The following is a 24130-nucleotide window of genomic DNA, read 5'->3' as shown; positions in this document are numbered from 1 at the left end:
AAATGACCCAGGAACACCAGCGGTCATTAGGTTTCAATGTTGTCTCTCGCAGCACCGTCTAATCAGTTAACCATGTCGACTCTGTGGGAAAAAATGCGATCGCAGGCAATAACACGTGCTTTAAAAATAACTTGGGAAAGTAGGCACGTTATCTTCTCCGACGAATCCAGTCAGGTAAATAAATAAATTATTTACAACTGAGAGAACTGTGAAGGTAAATTTGTAATTAGCAAATTTTTTTTGAAGTAAACGTATTTTTTCAACAACAAAAATTTCTTTATTGAGATTGCAGGTAAAGTGGAAATAAATTGCAAATGCAAATAAAAATTTATTTGGAGATGAAGAATAAAATGTTTCAACTAAATTTCATCTTAGTTTTCATTTCTCAGATCAGTTTTTAAATCATCTGTGTCGGTTCATTTCATTTATATGTACGTTATAATAAAGTGGTGGCATGTAATGTAAGTTCATTAAAGATCTGTTTATGCAATTGGGAGAATGGTGAAGTAGTTTAACGTCTTCACTACACAAAAACATGTATATCCTAAACACATTTTCATAAACAGGACTAAGAATCGTTACCGCAATTGACGAGGGATCTTTATTCGAATCGGTATCAACTTGAACGTATTTTATCCTTTCACTAATAGTAAAAGCGTTTGTTCCGCGAATTCTAACTTATTTGGCAGGCGACCTGAACGGCATGTACCAGCAGAACCTAGTTTACTTATATAAAAAAAAAAACAGTTTCACTAAACTGAGAGATAGATATAGTAAACGTATTATATACTCAGAAAAATATATTTAAATTTCCAATATTCCCAAAAAAAACGGAATGGGACAACAACAACGTTGTCCTTGACTTTACTAAAGTAATCCTAAGATATCGCAATCCGTACATTGCACGTTTTCCTGAAATGGTATAGGTGGCCACAAGCCATAAAAGAGCTGACCGTAACGTAGATGTTTATGTAAAATGATTATTTTATTTCATATTTTAAAAATTGCTGCTATCCGCCGACACCCATATCTCAAGAATAAAATTATATTTAAAGTGCCTGTAATAAATAAAATCATTCTACTGAATATTTTATACCAATATTCGATGGTTTTGGACGTAGTCATATTTTGACAATAATGCTTGAATATTCATTTTATATAAGATTACATGATAACGATCCGAACGATTTCAGTTTCAGTGGAGCATTGCGGGCCGGATTATTTTACTCCGCGGGCCAGATATCGCCGTCAGGTGGCCGACCCCTGATCTAGAGCAGTGGTTCCCAAACTTTTTGTACCATCGCCCCATACAGTACTTTATACAACTTCATCGCCCCCCGGCACTACAAAATATGTAGAGTCAGAAACGAATATATTACAGACCAAATAAACAAGACAAATCATAGTTCATAGTGTTTTTAATGAGATGGATGAGCTTGGTGATCTTCAGCGAGTTTTTTAACATTTGGTGACATTTTCGTCAGGCACAGTCTCAAATCACCCCGTTTACTGATGGAGAGACGATTTCGTTGTTTCGATAGCAATAGTGTCACGGCTGAAAACTTTTTTCCACCTAATAAGAGGTCGGAAATGAAAAGATCCAGGGTTCTACCTCCTCAAAAATCGTCGGGTACTTGCTTGATGATCTGCACAAAAATACATCATAACGATCTTCGGTAAAATTCATCTTCGATTCCTCATCATGTACCATGGCCTCCAGTCCGGTTACCAGTTCATAGAATTAATCAGCCATTTCTTTGTTTCAGATTCATGAAGAACTTGATAGTGGGGGAAGCCGTAACCGACCATCCGACCAAGTCTTGGCGGGCCGCACATATTTTTTTGAAAGTTAAAAACGGTACAGTGCGCAAACCGTCTCAACTCAGTCGTCTTATTAAAAAATTTTTTACAAATGGCATTTAATGTGACACTGTGTTGTTGCTGCATCGAGCTTGATAGCTTTTAGACCGCACACTGAATAAAGCGAAGATTGAAACATTTTCTAATCGGGCATCACTAATCCTAGTTCTCTGCTTGTTCTTTGTAATGTTCATTTTCGAAATAATTGTTCGCACACATTTAAACTTCAAAACATCGAAGTAAATTTTTTTGCATGTTTTGTCAAATTTTGATAGAGATTTTCTTGAAGATACACATGAATTTTATTTCCCCATTTCATTGCATCTCAAGGAGCTTCATTTGAATATTTTCTGCTCTATTGAAACCCTGCACCTGGCATCAACTTTACCACGTGTTGCCATTTGTCTAACTATAATTAAATAATTGTAGGATCGTTGAACGAGTTCACTAAATTGTTAGGGTATAATTTAGTCCAAACGTGTCTCACTATAAATTCTGTTACGTAAAAAATATAATCTACTCCTCGAGAGTAGATTTTAAAATTAATTCATCGTCAAAACCGCCGTTTCGTCTCTACAATTCAGTGAAGCGTCGCGGGCCGGATTATTTTACTCCGTGGGCCTGATTTGGCCCGCGGGACGTAGGTTGCCGACCCCTCGACTACGCGAACTACCTTACGGCGAGGAGGAGTCCAGCAATCCTCTCGCGTGTCATTATCTCTCATAATATTCAAACCTGAGAATGCACACAGAGTCCAGTAATCAAGTGCATGATGCGCCAGCAAAAACTGGTTTCGCGCAATCGCCCCCTTCAGCTTTTTCGTCCCCTTCTGTATCGTTTTCGCCCACCGGGGGGCGATATCGCCCACTTTGGGAATCACTGATTAGAGTATTAATACTTTGGTTTCCCGCAATGCTTCTTGTGTTTTGTGGTAGTATTGTAGGCACTGATTACTGTTTTCCCCCTTACTCAATGACGCAATAGCAGAAGTTATTTGCAAATTACTTTTCATATTAAAAAGTGAACTCATGGTTACGCTTACTCTTTGTCTAAATTCCGGTTTGTCAACAGTCTCTGAAAACTAGCAGCAACTATTGTGTGTGTCACGGTTTGCCTGGAAATACCGCAAACCTCATCGTTAACAGAAAAAGTTTTTCCCTCGTTTCCACGCAAGCTTTGTACGCAAATTCGTAAAACAAGAACGAGTCATCCACGTTTCTAAGACAAAAAAAGCACGCAACTCAAAAATAAGCACTTTTTTATAGAAATAAGCACATTGGTATATTATAAGACGTGGTCTAGAAAATAAGCACAAATCTTAGAAATAAGCACGATATGGCAACCCTACCTATAACCAAAAACAAGTATACCCTAAACACATTTTTGTAAACAGGACTAAGAAACGTTACAGCAGTTGATAAAGGGTTCTCTATTTATCTCGGTGTTATTCTAAAAGTATTATATCGGGTGACGAATAGGAAACGCATTTCCATCGCTCGGTGTGTTTATTAAAATGAAAAACCTTTCAACTATACATATAAGTTTAATAAAGATCTGCTTATGTGATTGTAAGAATGGTGGATCAGATGACGTCTTTAATACACAGAAACGAGTATACATTAAACATAATTTTACAAACAGCACTAGGAAACGTTACAGTAATAGATGGAGATTTTACTTATACTTACTTTTACTTATCTCGGTCATATATATTCTTTCTTAGCAAAATTGTCATTAACATTATTGGTTGAAAGCTAGATATTCACAAAACTGTTCATACGAATGTAGTTGATTTTGTTTAGTGTTCACTATATACATCAAAATTCCAAAATTTTGTATGAACCGATAATTTACTATTCGATTCGAATATTCGCTTCCTCATGTCCAGCCCTATGTACTGATTGGTGTCTTGACTGATTTGTACAGAATCGCAATGTCTAATCTGTCAGCAATGTCCATTATATCCACTAGGCCTATGTCAGCAATGTTGCCATCCCTAGCAAAACATGTGCTAGAAGGGCGAGTTCAATATACATGATTTGAGTTTGGTAGAGATATCTAAAATTAAAGTCAAGGAAGAAAATTGTCATTGAGGTTAGAAGAAAATTGAGGTTACCTATTTTTTTTTTGTTTGAATAACCGTATTTTGTTTGGGAACGTTAGCGGAATTGTTGTTTGTAATTTTTTTTGGCCACCCTTCGGAAGTATATATTTGAGTGTATGATGGAGATTACACCCACGTCAATAAAGTTCATTACGACCGAGATCAAGAAGCCCGTGAAACTCCTATTAAATCAGAAGTCTGTGACCCAGAAAGTCTGAATCAAAACAAGTGATTAATAATCCAATATTAGAAACGAAGACTTTGTATAACTTTTTCTCCATGCTCAAGTTCGAAACTTGAAATATTTGTCAACTTTGCTTCACTTATACGTTTTTATGATCAATATATTTTGTCCAACACCTGTTAATCTAATGCAGTATTATCTATTGGTCACGAAATGGACTTGTGGATCGTTTTGATATTATTTTGTTGTTCTTCTTGTTATTAGTATCCCCCCCCCCAAGTTAGGGCAAAATGCTACTTAAACACTTAATGACACTTATGCGTGCATGAATCCTTCTCTATATCAAGACTTTTTTGGAATGTTAATGGTGATGGCTGGTGATATCCGGGCTGTTGGAAATTAATTTGTAACACTGATGTAACGTTTGGCATTTTTATTGATATTGACGTTACGGTAAAATGCTACTTAATTAATTAACGACTGATTCTTTTCAACAGTAATACTGTTAAACAACGACAGTCGGTAAAATTTTAAGTAGCATTTTGTCGTAACACTAATACCTTTAAAAATAGGAATATATTGATATTGGGAAGGATTTATGGGCGCACGGATGGATGTCTATAAAAGTCGTGTATGTGGGTTCTACTTAGTCGTTGTTTTGGCTTTAGCTTGGAGATGTTACTCACGGAAGCCCTATCTTTGTTGTTAATCGACATATCGCTGATAAATATGGGTGTTAGAGTTTGAAAACCAATTATTGAAATGCTAGACTATTTAGGTATTTAAGGTTGGATTTAGAACCTGTAAATTTTATTCAAACAGCGAATAATCACAATATGACGACATTGCACATGATGAAATTACAGTGTCAAGCCCTCGGCACACCAAAACAATTCATAACATGACCACGGATAAGACGAAGAAAAACGTGAGGGACTAATTACTACGACTCGACATGCGTGCCATGTAACTTGAATTTTGTCTGGCTTATCAGCCCTGGTTTGAACAGTTCAATTTGTTTTTGATAATGTTTCAGATGACAGCACATTTGCACCCACGCACTTTTGAACCCATACATATGAACCCATATATCCGCGGGTTCAATCTATATGCGGGTGCTAAAATCCATGGTTTAGGGTTAGTATGGGCTCAAATATCCGTAGGTGCAAATTTCCATAGGTGCAATAGTATGCAGGTGCAATTGTCGTGGGTTCAAATTACGGGTTCAAATGTAAGTGATGGAACCAATGTTTGGATATCAATAGGCCTACATGTCTTCGGAAACGGTCTCCGTCGGATTAGGAATAGACAGTGTATCACCAGTAAATACACCACAGTCTAGCAAGCAAACAACAAGCAATTATTATTCGCTACAACATAACCCAACAACACTAGATATTTGACGAGCAAACACATAAGAAGGAAACAAACATTTGCGTTGGTGGTCGCGGTCGATTGTAGCATTCGTTAGGGTCGCACCGTTTCATAACGTTCGTTTATGATTTTAGAAAATGACAAGTTTACAGCAAGAAAATACAAGTGTGGTCTTACACAAGAGGGACAGAGAAGAAAAACCATTATGTGACATAGTGGTGGTTCGTATTGATTACATATACTGCATTGTAAAATTGCTATTATATACATTGGCGAGGGGAACGTTTTTTGAATTTATACTGGTACTTTTCCCCACACAATTAATTGCATTTGTTTGTAAATAAAATACGCGCCAGCGCCGCCATTCAATATATTGTTTAAAATGATTAACTAAAGTAATATATCCACGTGCATTGATATTTCAAAAACGTCGTCTTCCAAGTGAATTTGTAAATCTACCATTTGTTACGGCGTTTTCGATACTAAAGGTGCTTGTATGCAATAGTATAAATTACAACGAAACGCCATACTTGACTGTACAATTTCCGGCCATCGAAAGCCGCGTATGCTTCAAAACATGCTTATTTCATAGTGCGTGGAATACCTATTGGACTACTTTATTCCGACTGGCTCATGAAAAAGATCATGTACATTTGATGTTAAATATGCTTCCATATTATAAGACAACACAATTAGCTTTTGCGTGTGCAAAATCAATCCGTTCATTTTGAATATAATTCTTTGTACTGGTTTGTTCATTATGTCTGCATTGCCATAGTCAAATTAAACGCCAGTTCAGAAGAAATTTTTTTCGTTCACAAAATTTGTATTTATTTCTTCTTACAAGCAAATACCAACTGTAATGGACGATATTTGTTATTTGCGTTGAAATGATGCTGCCTAAACTTATTTTAGACATATTTTAGATTTCAGTAAATGATTCTTGAATATTATGATTATTATATCATTTTTTTTTTCAGGAAAACCTGAAAGTAAGAGAACCTGCTGATAACGGTAACTACATTAAAATTATGATTTAGCAGACGAATTTATTATTCCCATTTCATTTCAATTAGAGATTAATTTACCAGGTTGATCAAGTGTTAACAATAATTTTTCTGAATTATTGCTAGGAATGGTCAACATAAGCATGTAGCCTACAGGTATTGACATGCATAATTTAGTAAAACGTCCATTTTTAGTATGTTGAATATCAAATTCAACGATCACGGTTTCTCTTTTGCAGAGGTCATCGTCAGAATGAATTCAGTAGGAATTTGTGGCTCCGACGTGCACATCTGGATGACCAGTGGGATCGGACATTTCATGATGAATGGTCCTATGGTTGCAGGACACGAAGCTTCAGGGACTATTGAAAAATGTGGAAATAAAGTGAAGCACTTGAAGCCAGGTGAAAACTATGCATGATAGAAATAAATTTTTCATGTATGAGGCAGATTCGGTCAGTAATTCCCAAACATTGACTTTCAATCTCGTTAAATCAGTCTAGATCTGAAATATTGAAACCATCTCATGAGGCCTGATGTAAATGTAACGTAAATTGTATCGAGAATGATCAACAGACAGGTTTTAACAATGGCAAATATTTACGAAGAGGATATTTTGACTTTGGATTTGACAGTCCTTCTGCCACTGAATCCATGTATTACAAAATTGTTATTATGCATATAAAAACCCGCTACAACAAGGGTGCCTCATGCAGACGTAATTTGGGTATCTAGCCTAATACGTCGAAGCAGTGCCTCGTTTATTCACCTGTCAAACCAAAATTGAGTCCGCCAGACTTTTGTACCTCTAAAATGCATAACGTGTTTTATATTACAAGATGCACCACTCCTTCATCAAGTCCATGCATCTGGAACAAATAACTGGCTAACTAATCCCCTGTTCGAATTGAACTGGTAACCGGACGAGAGGCGTGGTTCGCCATATGATTAAGACGCTTATCAGATTTCCTCTTCCCAAAATAAATATGTAATTCTTGTCTTATGCACATCTATACTATATTTCAGGTGACAGGGTTGCTATTGAACCTGGATATCCTCTGACTGAAGATGAATTCAGTAAATCTGGTCGATACAATTTAAGTGAAGACTTGTTTTTCGGTTCTGCACCTCCCGATAACGGACTGTTGCAACGATATTATACTCACAGGGCGGATTTCTGCTACAAGTAAGCACTGATATTGATTATGAAAACGCAATGTTGACTTGTTAAAAGCGCCCGTAAAGCATGTCCTTTGGCCAAAAATCGATTTTAAAAAATCAAAAAAAAAAATGGTGGGGCACCTGGTAGCCTACAAGTGGGAACGTGGGACACGACATTTTAGAGACACCCTGATTCCGGTACTCATATGGTGTATAGGTAGTCTAATTTAATGCTATCCTTTATCATATATCTTCCAATGCTAATCCTCCAACATACCAATATTGTAAATAATATCATGTAAACGACAAATATGTACCAACCTTTTTCAGCTTTCGGGCTGGTGGGCTCGCCACTTATAATATATATCAGTACTGGACTCTGAAAACTAATTTTTTTTTCATACCAGGCTTCCAGACAATGTTTCTTTCGAAGAAGGTGCACTTATAGAACCATTGTCAGTAGCTATTCATTCATGTCGCCGAGTTGGAGTGACTCTTGGACATCGAGTTCTGGTGCTAGGTTCTGGTCCAATTGGGCTAGTTAGCTTACTGGTTGCTAAAGCATATGGAGCTGCTTCTGTTATCGTAGTAGGTTGGTAGTTAAATGCTATTGTTAAGCGATCGTATCCCAATTCCCAACCCTCCACAACGAGTTGGGACCACGGTAAAGTCTGTATATGAAAGATTCATCGTAAATTTCATTTAAATTAAAATACCATGCTTCAAACACAATCGTCGAGCAAAAGATTTATCCACAAAAAGTTTAAATTGATTTATTTTGGCTTGGCAGCGTGGCGCATCGTGCTAAGCGTTGAAACACACTCGCCACCGCACCTCTGATTACCCATACCCTGCGTGGGGTGCGGAAGTTCGAGTCCCGCAGAGATAATTAAGTGCGAGCAGAATTGCTAGACTTCTCGCCGCTATAGGATGGTTCACGTAATCGCTGGTCGGTTACGACTTCCTCCACCATCAAGTTCGTGCACACAAACAAATAACAGGCAGACTAATAACCGCCCTAATACTAAACCCGACATGAACTGGTAACCGGGCGAGAGGCCGCCCACCCCTCCCCCCGATCCACGAATTTATAACGAAATCACGAATGTAACGAACTACATCTTTACTTCTTTGTAGACATACTTGCAAGTCGCCTTGAGAAAGCAAAGGAACTTGGAGCAAATTTTACATTGGAGGTAAAAGCTGGTGAAAAACCTCAAGAGACTGCCAGAAAAATAAAGGAACTTCTAGGAGGAATGCCAGATCGTACTCTTGAATGCACAGGTTCAGAAGCTGGATTGCAAACAGGAATATATGTATGTGAGCTGCTGTAAATTTAATTTTGAAAACAAAATAGAATGCAAGTTAACAACATAAATATAATATGTGAACAAAAAAAAACTTATAATGAACCAATTGCACAGCACGAAATCATTTATTAATTCTGTAATGATAAAAACTCAATTAAGGCCACCAAATCCGGTGGACGTCTTGCTGTTATTGGAGTCGGAGAAAGCAACAAGACATTGCCAATAGTACATGCTGCAATGAGAGAAGTCGATATCATTGGAATTTTTCGTTACTGCAACACGTGAGTTTTAAAAATGCATAAAGATATCACTTTACAACTCAAAATTTATTACCAAAAAATACTTTCGAGGATTCTATCTTAGCAGCTTTTTAATAAATTTGTATTTTACCAATGACTCACTAGACAAGCATTACGATGACACAGTGATATTTCGTTGTTAAGCCAATATGCTCTTAGGTTGTTATTTTGTAAAGTTGCCTTTAATAGTCATGAATATTTTTATTTCAGATGGCCAGCGGCTATTAACATGCTTGCATCTGGGCAAATCGACGTAAAGTCATTGGTAACTCATAGGTTTCCGATTGAAAAAGCTCAAGAAGCTTTTGAATTCACTCGCGGGGGGAAAGGAATAAAAGTCATGATTAAATGTGAGAAGGACTAGTAAAACATAACACATTTGTTTAATCAAGTTTCGTCATATAAACGTATAGTTTTCAGCAATTATGTATGCAAACCTTGTTGTTGTATATATATATTTTGATTGTAGCATTCGATATGGTTGTATATTTTCTGCTGTGCTTTTTAAATTTTTCGATGATTTTACAACCTGAAAACAATATTCGTGCGTATCAGAGTTACTAAGCGTTGGATTTCGGATTTCTAACGTCTGTGCGAATAAAATATTTTTCTTTTTGTTCAGAAATATAGTTCATATTAATGCATGGGTATTTTTAATTCTGTATTCGTCTGTCAAATTAATAAACCATAATCCTTTGCGTATCACTCAAATAAAAAAACTAGATAAAAACAACATTGAGACAGTTTAACGGTGAATGAAAGCATGTTAGTGATCTATTGAATAACTGCTATCGATAAAATCTACACTCTGTTATATGTTAGGAATCTAATATTTATATATAAGACTGCAAATGCAAACATCCGGGGTTAAATACAAGTAGAGAATAGGTGGTCATTCAGGTTTCCAAAAAGAACTCGAAAGACAAACTTTTGTTTCGACGAATTTGGTTTTTGAATTTTTGTGTTTAACTAACTGGGCTTTCATTAATACAGGAGTGTGAAACATTTGTGTCGATGGGCCCTATGACTAACTTCGGACCTCTTGCTGGGCCACACAAATAATTAGTTTTTCTATGTAAGAATTAAAAAATTAGTGACAACCAGAGCGCCGCGGGAAAAGCGAGAGTAGACTTCCAGTAGTAATAAATATTATAAACTGGGCGAAACAGGAAAAGACAAAAAACAAGAGCAAAAATCATTATGTATTTTTACCCATGTGAGAGCCCGTCTATTCCCAAACTGCCGGATTGGGATTTTATGATTGCTGGGGGAAAATCGAAGTGTTTACAAGAGCCACACTAAATGTCTTGGCGGGTATCGGGTTGTGGCCCGCGAGCCGCCAATTGCACACCCATGCTATAATATATCTACAACTTGCGAGTGCTTTTCAGATTCCACATTTATTTTCTCACAAACTGTCGCCGTCAACAAGAAGTGCTGTTAATTGATAGAAAAAATAGGGATACATTTTAACAACTACGTGTTACGTGTCATATAAAAATATATAAAGTTAATTCGGTATCGGTAACTGTTTCTGACTATTTCTCGTTATAGATTGACGAGGTTCTATATTAAGTTTAACTACATTAATAAGATCATTGTCTCTAACACAGTGGAGAAGTGGAGAAACCAAATCAAACACTGGGAAATGTGGCCGTATGCGTTGCCGTAAATTATCAAACTGCTTTCTAGGTCATGGAGTGTATTGAGCGATAGAAAGTGAAAGTCAAAATCATCCGAGTATTGTATTACCACGCGCCAGACAACCGCAGTCAGTCAGCAGAAGGGCATGGAATCTTATACCATTACTATACGTCTTTTGCGTGGGTTTCGTGGGTTTTCACTTCAAACACTTTGCTTTTAAAATGGGGAGATATGTACAGAAGCAAACATGAGTTAACGTCTCTTTCAATTGTGTCGACAGGGGCGACACACAAGCGAAACATTTATGAGAACGACGCCGTTGTAAAATATCAAACCTCAATCTCTTTACACACATTACACAAAATTAAACAATAAATCGAATGGTAAAATTTATAAACTCATTTTGTCCTTAGAAAACGCACGCCATAAAAACCTCAGATCTTCGGTATTTAAAGCAAATACATGGTATTCAAATTCTGGTTCTAACGAATTTTTACGTGAATTTTATGAATCTATTAACTACAAAGAAACATGTAAAATGTTATAATCTATTTTATATCTGTAGACAATACACAAAATTAAACAGTAAATCAGATGGTAAATTTTATAACTCCACTTTGTCCGTGAAAATGCACGCGACAAACCCCTCATTTTTCTGACATTCAAAACAAAGCAATTTTAGTTGTCATAGCGATAGGCCTATACTAGAAAAAATGAGGTGGTTTTAAAGATCATACAAAAGTTCATTTTTGTTTTCATGAAGCACTTCTTACAGTATGATTCATGTTTATAAAGACATGTAGTAACCTGTGTTCCGCTCTGAGCTAACTTTGCATTTTGTATATTAATTTCGCGATTAGTGTTCAACTTGACCTGAAATAGAATTAAATATATCATTTCTGCAAAATCGAGCTTGGAAAAGTATATATATCTGAAATATTATGTATCTTTAATGTAAGTACGTCAAACTCACTATATGATCTAACCTGCTTCAACAGAAAAGCTACAGACAGCATATGTATTTACAATCTGACTCTTAAAGTATAAAGTGCATGTGGATATTACTCTAAGTCTAAATGGATTGGATTCTCAAAATATTCTTGGTTGTTGGGTTTGGTTATCAAGGCTACGGTAAGTGATGATATAGTAAATATATATACCGTAGGTCAGAATTTGGAAGTCGTTAACTAGAATTTCCATACGTCCTGAACTGCGTATTTGAAATCTTAATTTTCTACTAAAACGGAATAACCCTAGTCAATGGTGAATTGTTGATTGGCAGTTTTTATCTATAGTATGGAGCTAGAGCTGTCATATTTATTCAAACCAAGATTTAATCAAAGTCGGATTTGAATCCTCTTCACTAAATTTAATTCAAATTCTTTGTTATTTTCAGCATTAACTTGCTATTTCTGCGAAGACACCAATTTTGACGGAGAATCAGATGTCAATGAGACTTGCTTCAAACCTGAAGCATCGACATCTAAGTGCTCATCAACATCCGACTATTGTAGGACAAAATTGACCATAACTGACGGTAATTTGGTCGATATTTTGGTGTGATTTGAATTGAAATAAAACTTAGTAGCAATAGACTACAAACTCACTACCTCACCTGTATAGAATTTCGTGAATATATATTTTATAACAAATGTTAAAATAAAAATAATGAGTCAACGGCAAATGATATCATATATGGCTTCCAATTATTGAATCAATTTCAACCAAAGCTGCAAAATTTGAACTTTATGACTAAATAACGATATATCTTTTTACGTACAATTCAATATTAAATGATGTGCATTGTACAAAAAGCTAAAAAATAAAGCTTCTAATTTATCCCAAGTCGTGTCAATTTTTCAGATATATATATATATATATATGATAACACATTGCCGTTTTTAAAAGGTAATGTGACTGCCGTTAATCGTAGCTGTGGAAGCATTTCAACTGTTGTACCGCCAGATATGTGCACTGTATCAATCGACACTATGCAAAACCCGACCGTTAAATCGGAATGTTACTTCTCTTGCTTGGAAGATAAATGCAACAATGTGACAAGTGGTAAACATCAATATCCACAACCCCCAGCCAAATGTTTTCAATAATTCATGAAAAAATAAAATTTAAATATATTTTAAATTTTGATTATCGTATATATTTCATTGCAATACTATATCTGAGAGTATCGGTCACAATATGATATAACGTTATTGGTAAAATTACAACTTCGGGATCTGTTGAATTTGGGTGCCAGAAATGGAAGTGGTCGCTACTATGATTTATCGTGTCATACCAGTCCGATATTTAATCTAAATTTTGCTGTTAATAATCGGAATATTGAAAAGACCTATTCATGACAGCGTGTTCACATGTATTTATATTCATTTATTTACTTGAGTTTGTGATTTTGATATGAACTTTAGTGGCCTGGAGTAACAAATGAATTTTGTAGACATTGAGAAAGCGTTGTCTAGTTGTATTCAATTTATTTTTCCTTTTTGTTTTTGACAGATTCGTTAAAGAAATGTTCGTCTTCGTGTAACTATCCCAATGGAGGATCTTGTGATTACATATCAGGAATGTGTGCTTGTAACAGTGGATATACCGGAGAACATTGCGACATTAGTGAGTATTTATTGAGGGACATTCATGGGAAACGGGCGACATCAAATCGTGTCTGCCAAAAAAAAGCTTTTTTATCATATTCATAATTGACTAATCAGTTCAAAATGATACCGGTTTATCCAAATTAGGTTCCCAAACTTGCGAGACAAAGACATTTGATGATTTTCTATTTCCCCACTTGAACTCCGGTTTTTGTGCCTTTGATAGAATGTGTGTGATTACCAATAAGAGTTCTCAAAAAATGGAAGCAGTTGAGTAAACATACATTGTAGCATAAAAGCACGAAGAAGATATTCAACATACTAATTTCAGACTAACGACAATTCTGGCGTCACTATGATTTTTGAGATTATTAGTGGTGACGTTGACGTAAAAGTTTTTTTTTAAGTTTGGTACAAACAGCACACATCTACTGGAGCTGAAGCTGGAGTCAAACCCAAATCAAGAGATCGAATTTGAATTATCTCCCCTAAATTTAATTGATTTCTTTTTGTTATTTCCAGCGTTAACTTGCTATTCCTGCAGAGACTCCAATTTTGACGGAGAATCAGATGTCAATGAGAACTGCTTCACACCTGAAACATCGACTTCTACTTGCTCATCGACATCGCCATCTGCCTATTGCAGGACAAAATTGACAATAACTGACGGTAATTTAGTCGACAATTGACTGTGATTTAAATTGAAATTATACTTAGCAGCAATAGACTATAAACTCACCAATTAACTCACCTAGAGAAGTTACAGTGACACATCTTCTGTAACAGAAGGCAAGTGTTCTGTAAGAAGGCAAATGATCTTATATATATATATATCTTCTAATTATTAAACCTAAACCAAACACCACCATCTTTGTTCCAGGATAGTTTGATTCTAAAACAGTGTTTCTTAACCTGCGTTTGATCGAACCCCTGGGGTTCGATGAAGCTGTTGCAGGGATTCGACAAAGGTCCTCTGAAAGTGTTATATATCACGAAACCTTTCTTTTACCCAGCCTACTAATTTTGTGAAATTACCTATACTGTAGTTTATATATATATACAAACTCACACGTTTAAACTACTCATAATACTGTGTGTAGCTTTGCGCAGATGTAAGTTTTACTGGACCTGTAAGTGTAAATGACTGTTTCACCTTAGATTTTCGTTACACTGATGAATTGACTAATTGAGCTACCAACGTTTTATCTTTCGGATTTCCAAAGTTGCAATTTTTGCATAATAAGTTTCTGGCCATATATTGACCTAACCTAAGATATACAAAATCAAAGAAATCACCCACTCAACCTAACAACAAAAAGCTTCAGCTTCCGCCAACACCATTGTGACAAAACAACGCCTATTTCCACTCTGGTATTGGTATCCTAGGTTAGAGTTTCCTATCCTATGGCGACCCAAAATAGTTTTTTTTTCTATAAATTTTATTGTTCATTTATTTTATATTTGTTAGTGAATTGCTGCTCAATAGCAATTAATTGTATGTGTGGTGAGAATTACATTTTGAAATCTTGGCAGCATCTATTTTGCTCAATCACAAAAAAGCATATTTATTTGCTAAATGCCTAACTTACCTAATTGTCACACCCTTACTTATTCGTTAAACGCCTTACTTGATTGCCAAAAAGCATATTTACTTGCTAAATGACGCAACTTACTTAATCTCTAAAATTCATTATTAATCGCTAAATGCCCTAAGTTAACTTACTTTATTGTCATTGTCTTACTTAATAGTAAACGGCATATTTAATTGTAAATGCCTCAACTTAATTAATCGCCACTGCCCTACTTGATCGACAAAAAGAATATTTAGTCGCTGAATGTCTTGCCGTATTCAATCACCACTGCCTTACCTAATCGTCAAAAAGCATAACTATTCGCGAAATGCCTTAACTTACCTAATCACCAATGCCTTACTCAATTGCAATAAAACATATATATTTAATAGCTGAATGATTTAACTTACTTGATCCCCACTGCCTTTTTTAATCGCAATAAAGAATATTTGAACCTCTTGAAGTATGCGCATCAAGATGGCGCACAACCTGAACTCTGGTCGTGTACCAGGTTAGGGTTCAGGTTGTGCGACATCTTCGTGCGCATACTTCAGGAGTACCGAATATTTTATCGCTAAGTGCTTTAACCTACTTAATCGCCACTGCCCTATTAATCGTCAAAAAATATTTTTAATATTTCCATGCCTTCTTATACCTTACCTAATCGCCACTGCCTCATTTAAACTATAAAGTTACGCTATGTTTTTGAAAACTCGCTGAGGGTCACTGTTCAGGTAACATATTCGCCATGTTAAAATTGCGGCCATAAAACACTGCATGCCGTTTACCATTTGAGCGTATACTCAGGTCGCTTGATTTTACAAAATTTATTTTCTTTCAAATTCGGGTCGCTTAAAAAGGTTGGGAACTACTAGATCCTTTCTATAACCTTGTGCGTAGTTAGCTTCTTCTTTATAAAGTTCTGATTGTGCTCTTATTTAAACTGTTCAACATGATGGGGTTCGACGGAGGCTTGCAGAATAGCGCAGGGGTTAGGCAGGCTCGCAAAGGTTTTAAGAACCACTGTTCTAAAATAACCACTGGCAAAATAATTATGTTTTAAATAATTTTAAATTTCAGTCTCATCATGATGTCAATTTTACCCAGAGCTGCAAAATTTGAATTTTAAGACAAAATAACTTTATCTGTTTACGTACAGTTTGATGCTAAAAGATGTTCCTGGTACAAAAAAATAAAGCTTCGATTTTAATTTATCCCAGGAAAGGTAAATTTTTCAGATACATTTAACACATTGTTGTTTTTAAAAGGTATTGTGAATGCTATTCATCGTAGCTGTGAAAGCATTTCAACGGTTGTGCCGTCAAATCGGTGCTCTGTATCAATCGACACCACGGGAAACCCGACCGTTAAATCGGAATGTCACTTCTCTTGCTTGGAAGATAAATGCAACAATGTGACAACTGGTAAACATCATCTGAGCACTTTTTGCTATGTGGATCGCATCGATTATGTTTCTATTGATATATATATTCAATATTGGATCTCCGCTTCTAGAGACCCTTATTATCAGTCGTTCTGTCTGTCTGTCTGTGTATCTGTCTGTCTGTTTGGATTTAGCGTCTTAACGGCTGGACCAATCTGGATGAAATTTTCCATGTGGGTTATCCTGTCACCCTAGAATTATGCATTTCGTAGAAAGCCGGATTGGGTTTCGTTTCCATGGAAACAACGAAAAACACGCTGATCGTTATGAAATTCCATTTTTTTTTCACAATTTATCGCTGTTTTCTCGCCAACCAAGTCGAAAATTAAAATTCCAAGAACGCTACTTTCCTCATAGCAAAATATTCTTTCAAATAAGTTATCTTTGGTCTCGATACTCTATAAACTGGAGGAGCCTTAGGGATTTTAGTGAAGATTATTTTTCAATTTTCAACCACAATATACCAGTCACGCGAGTAAGACTACGAAACGCGCAGTGTCCAAATGAACTGGTGTTTTTAGTAGTGTCTCCTATTATCCGTAAAACTGAAATGATGCGGGCCTCGAGTAATGGCGGAGATCCAACTGGGCGCCTACCGGCTTGTTCAAACTATTTCGTACTCTACCAAGACAATTTATTCTAAAATATTCTAATCTCGGTATTCGGTAAATATGATAAAATTGCTTAAATCGAATATTTAGTATTATTGAATAAACCAAATCAGTATTGTGTCTACAAATTATCCTAGATTTTGAAACGTAAATACGATTTTTGTAGCCCATACTAATTTTAAAATAAATTTTCAATTGTTTCTCAAAAGTGAAAATCTTTTATGTCGGACGTATTGTTGCAATTTTCACAACTACCGGCCAAATGTTTTCAATAATTTATACAGGGCCAATATTTAATCTGCAATTTTGCAGATTAGAAACACTCTTCCATTACAGCGTGTTCAAGTGTATTTGTATTCATTTATTTATTTGAGTTTGTGATTTCGATAAAGGATTCAGGGTCTGGAGTAATAAACGAATTTTGTAAACATTGAGAAAGCGTAGACTGTTTTGAATTTAATATTTTTATTTTTTGGCAGATTCGTTGAGAACATGTTCGTCTTCGTGTAACTATCCGAATGGAGGGTCCTGTGATTATATATCAGGAATGTGCGTTTGTTACAGTGGATACACCGGAGAACATTGCAACATTAGTAAGTATTTATTGAGAGACGTTTATAGGGAAACGGGTGACATCAGGCCCGTGCATTCCAAATCGTGTCTCCCAGAAAAAAAAAATTTTTTCATTATATATATTTATAATTGAGTGATCAGTTCAGAATTATATCAGTTCAAAGTTCCCAGACTTGCGAGTCGGAAAATTTAAAGATATTCTATTTTCTCACTTGAACTAAGTTGCTTATTCCTTTGATTAGAGCAGTGGTTCTCAACCTTTTATGGCTCGTGGCCCCCTTCCGACGGCTTTTTGCACTCGTGGCCCCCCTGTTCGCCATTCCAAAAAATACACGTGTTGAATTGTACTACAGACGAAAAAAATTGAAGCTTTTTAGTAAACAATCATGGGAAATCTTGCGCTTGGGACCTTCTGACGAGGTTTCTTATAATAGGCACCGTCTTTGATATAGCCTGACAAATTTCACTGTCTAACTCGTTTGACAGCCAAGAAACCGATGTCAACGCCTTCTACCTGCTGGGGGTGATATTTGTCGCGGCGGTTTTGGAGTTTAGATGGACGTAATGATCATTTCCAATCAACGTAACCGTCGTTTAATTTTCGTATTTTGGGCAATATGACTTTACATTTAGGTTTTTGCGTCTATAATACGATTCTGAAGGTTGTCTCGCACACCAGTCCAGCGAAATCGTCCGTCTGCAGGTTAGACGGCCTACCCGTGAACTATTTTGATTGGTAGACGTTAAATTCCATTATGATCAAACAATTCACAAACAGAATACACCCTGTGATCGCAATTAAACCTGTTCAGGTAATAAAACTGCGGTAAACGCCTGAACAAAAATTTTATTTTAAAAGGAAAGTATGCAAACGAAGTCGCTTTATGGTCAACCACTAGCCTCGTGCCGTGGCCCCCTTGAACTGCTTCGTGGCACCCTTGTGGGGCCCCCGACCTCCGGTTGAAAACCACTGGATTAGAGGTTGGTGATTACCAACAAAAGTGTTCAAAAATGGGAGCACTTGAGTAAACATGCATTGTTACCTAAGTGCACTTAGAAGTTATTCTACGTACCTCTTCCGGATAAACGACAATTATGGCATGGCTATGATTTTCGAGATTGTTAGTGGTGACGTTGGTGTGAACGTCACAGCACCCAGTTACCGATTTTGTTCTATCATTTGCAGCCCAAACTTTGACTATAAAACGTAGATGTGTTCAATGTACATCAGCTTCGGGGATGAACTGTGAGGATTTTAACCAGGCCGAGGACTGTCTAAATGGTGAATCCTTTTGCGCTTCAACTCGAACTACTTTGATAGATTCGTGTAAGTAACATTTGTTAAATATGTTTCATAAATATGAGATATTTCATATCCAAAAAACAGTTAGTTTGATAATGTTGGCTACTCTTTCAGTAGCTGGAATATTGCTCACTAACTTCTGATCAACAATGAGGTCCATATGGACGTACGAGGAGGTAAATGTGAATATAAGAGCATGATGATAGTCATTAGGACCTGAATCTGTAAGACGAAAATATAAATAAAATGCAAATTGCTCCTGGCACCATATATATGTATAATTCACGACATATTTGCTTTGAATAACGCAAAGTAGAACTCTTATCCGTCTTTCAATATTTTTTGGTGGTGGACTTGAATTAAAATAACGAACTTGCTGGGTGTGGTAGCCGAAATTCTCGTTATTTATGGTGGTAACCATATGCAATCAAATCTCCAATTTGTTTAAATCATACCACCATCACAGTGCAATTGTTTTTATTTATAAAGTTGACAAGACTGTGGGAAACTCGATGGTAACAAAAGGGTGCACTGACGATTTCATCGTTGCTGATCAATGTTTCTTTACGGACATTTTCACTGATTCTCCTATCAACAATGGCGGCTTGTATAAGGAATATACATGTGTGTCAATATGTGACACTGATGGCTGTAACAACTTTTCTGGTATGTGCTATCCAATTCAGTTTAATTAATTGTATACCAAATGTCAGAATATTTAAATTTTAATTGGAATCAAACGGGCAAAAGTAAATCATAATAAACCATTTTATGATATACCCATCTCCAGGAACAAAAGATAAATGAATGAAATAAGAACTTTCTTCCCCTTGTGAATATGTTACCAGTAAGGAAAGGTGGGACATGGGGAACAGAGGAAAATCAGCTCTCACACTCATAATATATCCAGAATCCGGTCCGCGGTTCGATGTTTGAATCCGCACACGGGTGGGTTAAAACGTCTCCGCAAACGGACAACGGCCGTGCAGAGCGACTCAAGCTATGATATGAAATTGGTTTTGGGGGTTAGGAGAAGGTGGGCCACGGCGGGGCATGGGGCACAGTGGGAAATTAGCTCTCACACTCATAATATATCCAGAATCCGCTCCGCGGTTCTATGTTTGAATCCGTCCTTGTGTGAGTTACAACGTCCCCGCAAACGGACAACGGCCGTGCAGAGCGACTCAAGCTATAAAGTGAATTTTTTTGGGGGGTTAGGGGAAAGTGGGACATGGGGCACAGTGAAAAATTAGCTCTCACACTCATAATATATCCGGAATCCGGTCCGCGGTTCTATGTTTGAATCCGCCCTTGGGTGAGTTACAACGTCCCCGCAAACGGACAACGGCCGTGCTGAGCGACTCAAGCTTCCCCTAACGCACATCACGATGAAAATATATATATTTATAGCCCATTGATATATTCGCATATATTCATAACCATATATCACTGATCTCCCGTGAAATTGTTTTTTGGGGGTTGAAACTAAAATTTCACCATTCCATTTTTTTTCTACTTTAACCTTCTGATATTGTTGAGCTATAGTCCATTGTAAAATATTTATAACTTTGGCGAGTGGATGTGCCTTCCTAATCTCGCCTTAGGATAGTCTGAAAATATTCGTTTGCCTATAGGGAACAATGACCGGGGTTCAGTGGGGCATGCTCCAATGGGTTCAATTCGACGGTGATTGATCCATTAACTGCTTAGAGGCCTAGAGATGCGTTATGTTTTAGGTAATATTAGAGTATCTGTTTGCCCATGGCCCAATATGAAATATATTCGAGAATCAAAAATATTCTCAGATTCAGATTCGAAAAACAAATAACTTAATTTGTTTACGTAATTTTTTGCAAAAATATCTGAAATATTTTGGTTGATTTCCAAATTTGAAGATCTCCCGTTTTTTTTTAGATGATAAGGCTGATTCCTTTCTTATTTTGACAGCATACTACGTTGAATTTAACAGGATGCCACATGGTGCCCCAGTGTCTGTCCCAATGTGCCCCACAAGTGTGTCGTCGGAATTTCTTCGTCGCTGAATAAAAACTACATTTACCCCTCTATGCATTTGTCCCGCAAAGTAAAATGAATATACAGAATAAAGGGCTCAAAATATGCAAAAGATAAAAAGTGTCGCAACCTTTCTCACTTTCCCCTACCAAACATCACGATGAAAATATATATATTTATTTTAATATATATATATTTATAGCCCATTGATCTATTCGCATATATTCATAACCATATATATATCACTGATCCCCCGTTGTGTGAAGTTCAAAAAGTACATCTACTTTTTGTTGCAAGTAGGCTATTATGTTTTTTTCATTACAAAAATGAAACTTGGGCTTCTTTGTTAAACGTTCATAAATTTATAAGTTCCCTTTGATAGATAATTCTATATTGGATTACTTCCGGCCACATAAATCAATGTACAACTGTACAATTATCGTTTAATGTTTATGTACATTACTTCAATTTAGCTGATGGACAAAAATATACCAACAAGACTGCCCCACTTCAATGCTTCGTATGTAGCGATCTCACTGGATCAGGTCAATGTAACCCAGGAAAATTAAGCGACAAAAAAAGAACAGTTTGTCCCAATTCAAAACTTTGCAAATCTACTGTAACCTACCTAGTATCTAGCAAAACCGATGTATCATATTATACCGGTACGTAATTTGTTTGAATTTATTCTTTTTTTAACGTAACTTCAAAGGAAAGTGCTAGGATATCGTATATTGAACTGCCCTTACTTTCTTCTTGTCTACTTTTTACCTCGGAGTCGTATAATATATGCCCGTAGCAACAAGAATACTTGAAAGAGACAGTATCGAAGCTTAGCTGTCTGAATAAGTCATATCTTATTTTGTCAGAAGAAGTTAAAGATATTCAAATTAAAAAAAATTGTAATTATCCAGTTAGGGTTAAGACCGTTAAGGTAAAAAATAAAGATTGCGCTGAAAATTCAAATTTCCGAATCATTACCGATTCCTAGAATTTTATTTTAAAACATGGCGTGAGTATTTTCTCAAATCTCACATTTTTTTGCATAGGTGGCGAGGGAATTCTACAAAATATCTGAAGTTAGACTATAGTCTATTTGAAAACTAATTAATAAACCTACTTTTTCGTAGAATGAGATTATGTTATTCCTATTTATAACTTATCAGGAAGATGGTGCGCATTTGGAGTAAAATGATAAGCGATTACCATACAGTCTAAACACGATCAGCAGACGATTTTGTTATTGTGAATAACATGAAACCTGAATTATTAACAGAACCAAGCTACACATTACGAAGTGTCATAAGAGAATGTGCCCTAGCAGAAGAAACGATTCCGCAGTCTAATTGTACGCCAGGCGAGATTAAGGGATTAAGTTTGAAAAAAGTAAATTGTGTTGAAACTTGTGACGTTGATGGATGCAATGACAAATGGCGTAAGTGGTATTGGAGTGAGTCTCGAAACAAGTCAAAAAAATATCTTTTATCAAACCATTTTTATTTAGCTGGAAGGAAAAAGTGTATTCAATGCCCTCCTGACGGTAATTTTGAAGGATTTTCCAAATGTCTTTTAACTCCACCCACAGCAACAGCATGCTCTTATCCCTATCAAAAGTATTGTACTATACAAGACATGGGAATGACAAACACTAGCGAAGGTACAACAATTGCGTGTTCTTCCTTTCGAGATTCGTAAATTCTGTATTCAATTCTAGTATAAAATAATACCAAACTATGACCAAATAGCAATAAATAAATGCTCAATATAGCTCAGTAAGTTGAATAAACGAACTGGATGTATTTTTTGTGATACTAGCTATCTATGTTTAGTCTAGCCCTAGAAAGAGCAATTTGTATATACATATATATTTTTTGTTTAATTTTGTTTTTTGGTGTTTTTCTTGACACATTTGTGACACAAAAGGTTTGGTAGGAATTCCCGGTTATCCGACTCGGATTTTACGTGGTTGCTCGGCTATCAACATAACAAATAAGTGTACAAATCAGACTATTCGAGGAAACCAAATTGACTACTGCAATTGGACTTGCGATGATACGGATGGATGTAATGCCGGTGAGTATTGCTACACGAATGGTGTTTCTATTTATTAATTTCAAAGATCGGTAAAACATAATTTCATTTTTTTAGTTTATTATTATAATAATTTATGTAATAATTAGTACTTTACTTTTTCATCTTACTCAAAATACACGTATATGTGCGAGCACAATATATAATCAAGAAATGTTGAATTGAATTTCCTGAAATCTCCGATGCTAATGCTAATTGCAAAATCACACACGTGCCTACCAATGAGTCTTAGTATAATTAATTCGATTTTTCGACGTTGATAAATATTTGCAGCTTCGAATAAATAATCGACTAATTTGTTCAAACAAATAATGTTAGCGAAATTTAGCTTCTGAGATATTTTTTACCGTGCGTTCTCACTTGTTCTTTGCAGGCTTCACGCGGCAGTTTACGCGGCAGCTTACGCAGCAGACTTCAGGTGTGGCAGTAATCCACTCCAGTTTAGATGTAATTATGCTTGCGATACTCGTCATTGGAGTCATTGGAGTTATGTAAGGGGCTATGATACACCTACCGGCATCGTTGAAAAAGAACTACATTACTAGAAATCACTATTCCTTACAGAGAAATAATTTATTCTCAGTGTAAATAAAACAGGAATTGCTATTAGATGAATTTCGCTTGATAATTTTACATTGTCGTTGACGCACACTCTACAGTTCAACACAAAAAGTTTGTTTGTCCACTCTTTTATTTCACATCCCAAATTTGAAGCATTTTATAAAAAGGTCATTTTTGGATCACACGCTGCTTTTATTGCATAAAAATTACGCAAAAATTTTTACAACAATTTTATTTAGTGATTCAAGAGTCTTGCTGCACACTAACACAAATATATTTCTGTAACGTTTCGTCTGACCAAGGTCAGACTGAATTATGTATGTCTGAAGAAGTCTGACCTTGGTCAGACGAAACGTTACAGAAATATATTTGTGTTAGTGTGCAGCAAGACTCTTGAATCACTTAGGATTG

At 36.1% G+C, this 24130-nt stretch overlaps 2 protein-coding genes across 2 annotated transcripts; both read left to right on the top strand.

Annotated features, from left to right (window-relative positions):
- The first annotated feature begins 5319 nt into the window (after window positions 1-5319).
- LOC120329895 (sorbitol dehydrogenase-like) lies at window positions 5320-10014 on the top strand. Its single transcript, XM_078118683.1, has 9 exons — window positions 5320-5379; window positions 5657-5743; window positions 6503-6536; window positions 6769-6933; window positions 7556-7715; window positions 8098-8282; window positions 8828-9006; window positions 9160-9281; window positions 9510-10014. Exons 1-9 carry the CDS (start codon window positions 5338-5340, stop codon window positions 9661-9663), a joined length of 1128 nt encoding a protein of 375 aa, XP_077974809.1. The 5' UTR covers window positions 5320-5337; the 3' UTR covers window positions 9664-10014.
- A 1921-nt stretch (window positions 10015-11935) lies between these two features.
- Window positions 11936-23937, top strand: LOC120329855 (uncharacterized). Its single transcript, XM_078118789.1, has 14 exons — window positions 11936-12074; window positions 12340-12480; window positions 12852-13007; window positions 13458-13571; window positions 14075-14221; window positions 16392-16547; window positions 17658-17771; window positions 18938-19078; window positions 19544-19720; window positions 21541-21732; window positions 22344-22502; window positions 22572-22724; window positions 22991-23140; window positions 23532-23937. The coding sequence occupies exons 1-14, from the start codon at window positions 12020-12022 to the stop codon at window positions 23651-23653; spliced, it is 1977 nt and encodes a 658-aa protein (XP_077974915.1). The 5' UTR covers window positions 11936-12019; the 3' UTR covers window positions 23654-23937.
- The last annotated feature ends 193 nt before the right edge of the window (window positions 23938-24130 follow it).

The sequence above is a fragment of the Styela clava genome, chromosome 12 (genome assembly GCF_964204865.1).
Source record: "Styela clava chromosome 12, kaStyClav1.hap1.2, whole genome shotgun sequence".
NCBI classification, from domain to species: domain Eukaryota; kingdom Metazoa; phylum Chordata; class Ascidiacea; order Stolidobranchia; family Styelidae; genus Styela; species Styela clava.
Note: the sequence above shows the minus strand (reverse complement) of the source record. Positions and strands in the feature narration are given on the sequence as shown.